General features: G+C 53.3%; 3 protein-coding genes and 2 non-coding genes across 5 annotated transcripts; all 5 read right to left on the bottom strand.

Moving 5' to 3' along the window:
• On the bottom strand, positions 1 to 584 carry DQ04_12601000 (hypothetical protein; the record flags this gene model as incomplete). Its single annotated transcript, XM_009316779.1, has 1 exon — positions 1 to 584. A coding segment is annotated over one exon (584 nt), but the record flags the coding sequence as incomplete, so codon positions are not given.
• Positions 585 to 1033: 449 nt separating this feature from the next.
• On the bottom strand, positions 1034 to 1117 carry DQ04_tRNA094 (the record flags this gene model as incomplete). Its single annotated transcript has 1 exon — positions 1034 to 1117. It is a non-coding gene; the product is annotated as a tRNA-Sec (tRNA).
• Positions 1118 to 1361: 244 nt separating this feature from the next.
• Positions 1362 to 1754, bottom strand: DQ04_12601010 (hypothetical protein; the record flags this gene model as incomplete). Its single annotated transcript, XM_009316780.1, has 1 exon — positions 1362 to 1754. The coding sequence occupies one exon, from the start codon at positions 1752 to 1754 to the stop codon at positions 1362 to 1364; it is 393 nt and encodes a 130-aa protein (XP_009315055.1).
• Positions 1755 to 1982: 228 nt separating this feature from the next.
• On the bottom strand, positions 1983 to 2066 carry DQ04_tRNA095 (the record flags this gene model as incomplete). The annotated part of the gene is made up of 1 exon: positions 1983 to 2066. It is a non-coding gene; the product is annotated as a tRNA-Sec (tRNA).
• Positions 2067 to 3015: 949 nt separating this feature from the next.
• Positions 3016 to 3642, bottom strand: DQ04_12601020 (hypothetical protein; the record flags this gene model as incomplete). Its single annotated transcript, XM_009316781.1, has 1 exon — positions 3016 to 3642. The coding sequence occupies one exon, from the start codon at positions 3640 to 3642 to the stop codon at positions 3016 to 3018; it is 627 nt and encodes a 208-aa protein (XP_009315056.1).
• Between the last annotated feature and the right edge of the window lie 492 nt (positions 3643 to 4134).

A 4134-nucleotide genomic window follows, 5' to 3' on the forward strand; every position in this document is an offset into this window, starting at 1 on the left:
ACCCCACCCTTGTGCAGCAGCCGTGGGAACACCTCAAGCAGCTTGCGCGGGTCCGGCACGCGGCACAGCAGGTTGGCCGCCAGCACGCCGTCGAAGCGCTCGTCGCACGGCACCTGGTACCATGACACGTCGTCGTAGCGGCTCGCAGGACTCGGCACTGCCGCACCATTCCCTTCGCTGGCCAGCAGATGCATCGCGTCACCGCGAAAGAACTGGCAGCGCTTCGGAAACGTCCCAAACGGCACGCGCACAGTGCGCTCCACCACGATGTCTCCCTGGTCAGGCGCAGTGTACTCCATGCGGAAGCTGCGGCTCTTGCCCCCCTTCCTAACAAACTCCTGCGCGAGGTGGACGAAAGTCTCAGAGTAATCGATGCCAACCACGCGGTCGAAATATTTGCTCATCTCAAGTGAAGAAGCACCGGTTGCACAGCCGATATCAAGTGCTGTTATGTTCTCCCCACCGGTTTGCGGTGGAAACTCCTTGAACTTAAGTGCCACACGTGTTGGGAAGTCGAAGGACTCACTGATGGCGCGCAGACGCTGCGCATAACTGCTGCGCGTTGGCGTGTAGTGGAATTCCATGTACTGCCGTGCGCTAATCTCGCTCTCGTAGATATCCGTGCTGACCTTTGGCTTTTCATCCACCCTGTGCGCGGAGCCATTCGCTTTCAGAGGATGCACCGCTGCAACAGGCTCGTCGGCAGACGCCGCCACCGCACCACCACAATCCGCAGCAGCAGCTACGGAGGGNTGCCCACAAGGACAATCGCCGCCGCGGTGAGAGCAGCGTTCTTCACACCAAGCAGCATAGCCTAAAATAAATAAAAATAAGTATTACGAGAAAAACAGTGTCGTTGTCTCTTCGTTCCCTGTGATGCTTTTTGGTGCACCCTTGGAGAGGAAGCGAAAAGAGCGAGGCGAACATGAAAGCACACCGAATGGTGAAGCACACACTGAGGCGCACCCCTCACCCCTCACACACACGAGCCACCAGCCTGCCACTGCCACAAGCCACCGTATGAAACCAAACACCACAAAGGCCGAATCGAACGGCTGCGAGTCCAACTCGCCTACGGGTTTGAAGCCCGCACCCAGCACCAGCTGAGCTCATCGTGGCACACTCCCGCACCATTATCGCCCTACACACCGCACTAACGCCTACACAAGCAGCAACAAGACGGATGAGACACGAGAGAGAGAGCCATATGGGAAACAGCAGCAAACAGAGAAAGCGCGCCACAACAAGAGTCGTAATGCCACCAACACACCCCAAGATCAGCCGGAGTCCCGAAAAGGAAATATTCACGACAAACAGCGCGGAGCCGCATCAAGTAAAACATACATAAAGAATTATTGACACTACCTGCCCTCAGTACCTTCATCGTCCCTGCTGATGGAGCCCCCACGACTGATCGAGTCGCGGACCTCTTGCGGCATCGGCTTGCTGATCCGCCGACGCGAGCCGTTCGGTGTATTCTGGTGGCCGTCCACTGTGGAGTCATCGGAGCTCCGCGGCAGCGATACATCCGCAGAGGAATCTTGCCCATCCCCCAGCGTTTTTTGTTGGCGAGAGCCTTCCGCCCGCGCGGTGCCATCAGCGTCCTGTGGGCCCTTCCTGCCACCCGCCGAGGCCCACAGCTTCCACCCCGCGCACGGCGGCGCATATTGGAATGAAAACTTCCACGAAACAATGATGCCCACAAGGACAATCGCCGCCGCGGTGAGAGCAGCGTTCTTCACACCAAGCAGCATAGCCTAAAATAAATAAAAATAAGTATTACGAGAAAAAAAGTGTCCTTGTCTCTTCTTTCCGTGTGATGCTTTTTGGTGCACCCTTGGAGAGGAAGCGAAAAGAGCGAGGCGAACATGAAAGCACACCGAATGGTGAAGCACACACTGAGGCGCACCCCTCACCCCTCACACACACACACACGAGCCACCAGCCTGCCACTGTCACAAGCCACCGTATGAAACCAAACACCACAAAGGCCGAATCGAACGGCTGCGAGTCCAACTCGCCTACGGGTTTGAAGCCCGCACCCAGCACCAGCTGAGCTCATCGTGGCACACTCCCGCATTGTCCGATATTGCATCTTACTTTACATTCGCTTTGGTACGCGCTGCGAATTTTGGGTTTTTTTTTGACACGCAAAAGTGTTTCATTAGCGTGGTGTAACGTTAGTTAGACGCGCATATCACTAGGTGTGTCTAATTGTCTATTTATCTTGCCTTAAGCGTCCTCTATATGGCACGTAATAGAGAAATAAACGTGGAGAGGGAGTGGCTAATGCAGTCCAAGGCATAAACAAGTGCATATTGGTGCCACAAAGGCACACTGAACACCGAAGAGGCGTACAGGGAGACCCGATTTTTGACGCAGAACGAAATAAGATAAAACTTTTTGTTTATTTTCGCTTGTCACGCGACACATTGACTGGTCGCTTGTTGAAATATGCAGTGCGCCGTGTTTTTTTTTCCGCACTGAACGTCGCTTGCATTGATGTAGAGGTAGTGGCACTTATAGTAGTCTTCTTTAAACGTTTGTTGCATTTTTTGTTTTGAATGCATGCATTCCACTCTACTTTGGGAAAGGTACTCACACAGAAACACACACAATCACAGGCACGCACGGAGAGACGCATTGATCGAGTCTCATGAACCCTGTATTGGATTCACCGGGCGGCACAATAATGAAAGGTATGGACCCATAAATCATGTTCCTGTTTATCCATTTGCTTCCGTCTCCCTACCGTACGTTATAGAGTTGAGAACGCAAAGATAACGGTTCTGTGGTTTTATCATTGTTGTTGTTGTTGTTGTTGTTGCTATTTTTCTTCTTGTTGCTCTACTCGTTGCCGTCGGGAAGAGAAATAAATTATAGTTGCACACGTACACAAATATATAAGCTCCCGAGAGCCAGATCCTATATGCCGGCGTCCCTCTCGTCCACCTCGTCAAAGGAGGGGGGGAGAGCCAAATGCGTCCATAACGGAGAGACGCATATGCGACGAGGTTAAGCAAGGATAGGAAGAATCTGTGCGTTCTGCGGCTTCTCAGGTTCCGCTTCGAGCGGCTCCTCCTCCTCTCTTTCGTCGCGGAATTCCGGGCCATTGGGGCCAACCGCAGCGGCGGCATGCCCGAAGGAGCTCAGCGTTGGATGCAGCCGCCGGCTAAGCGCAAGGGATGATGTCACGCCGGATGTCTGTTTCTGGAGGCCGCTCGGTCGCGTATTCTTTGTGCGTGGCTCGTAGAGTTGTGTCACCCCCTTGAACGGGTACGTCGCGAGGCGGTCCTGCACGACGGAGCTTGACGTCTGTGCCTTGTGGCGCACGTCAAACCGCACAACGAGCCGGTTCTTCTCATCCACGGCGTAGCGAGCGTTCTGTATGTTGGTCTTTGGCTCACCTGTCGCAGCAGCAGCCTCCTGCACAAACGCCAATGTGATTTCCTCACGCCTTGTGTTGAGCGCGATGTCCCAATCATTGCCGCGGAACCTCAGCGCGTGCTTTGTGGACTCGTAGCCATGTTCATCGATGGTGTGCACTTTCTGTGGAATGGGAAGGCCGTACACTCTGCGGGGCGCCCGCCCTTCTCCCACATCGATCGGGCTGTTGTGCGCCCCGTGTATGCGCAAGTTCATTTCTTGACGCAATTATATTTCCACTAACTGAGACTGCTGATGTTTCCCTCACTTTCCACCTTCGGCCTTCCCCTTTTCAATCTGTTTATTCGCAGGTTGGCGCACGTGTTAAGCACGTATGTTTCTCAGCGAAACCGCAAATTCCTCTTTCGCCACTAATCTCTTTGTTGCCCTTCGCCCTTCCAAGACTGCGCCACATTAACAGCGGAGAGAGAAACAGGAGGACAAACTCAGACAGTAACAGCAGTGATGTAAGTACTTCGACACCCCACGCACCCCACACCCTTTCATACGCACATGCAGGCTGCATAGAGAAGCGCACGCTCATTCGATCCACCACGCCCCCCTTCTGATTGTATATATATATATATATAGATATAGATATACCCCGAAACAAAATACAAGCATGCATTTAATGGAGGGAGGGTTGCTCTACACATATAAATTCACTATTCATAGTAAGAAAGCGCTTCTTAGCGTGTTCCTCCCCCC

The sequence above is a fragment of the Trypanosoma grayi genome (assembly GCF_000691245.1).
Source record: "Trypanosoma grayi strain ANR4 Tgr_1260_V1, whole genome shotgun sequence".
Taxonomy (NCBI): Eukaryota; Euglenozoa; class Kinetoplastea; order Trypanosomatida; family Trypanosomatidae; genus Trypanosoma; species Trypanosoma grayi.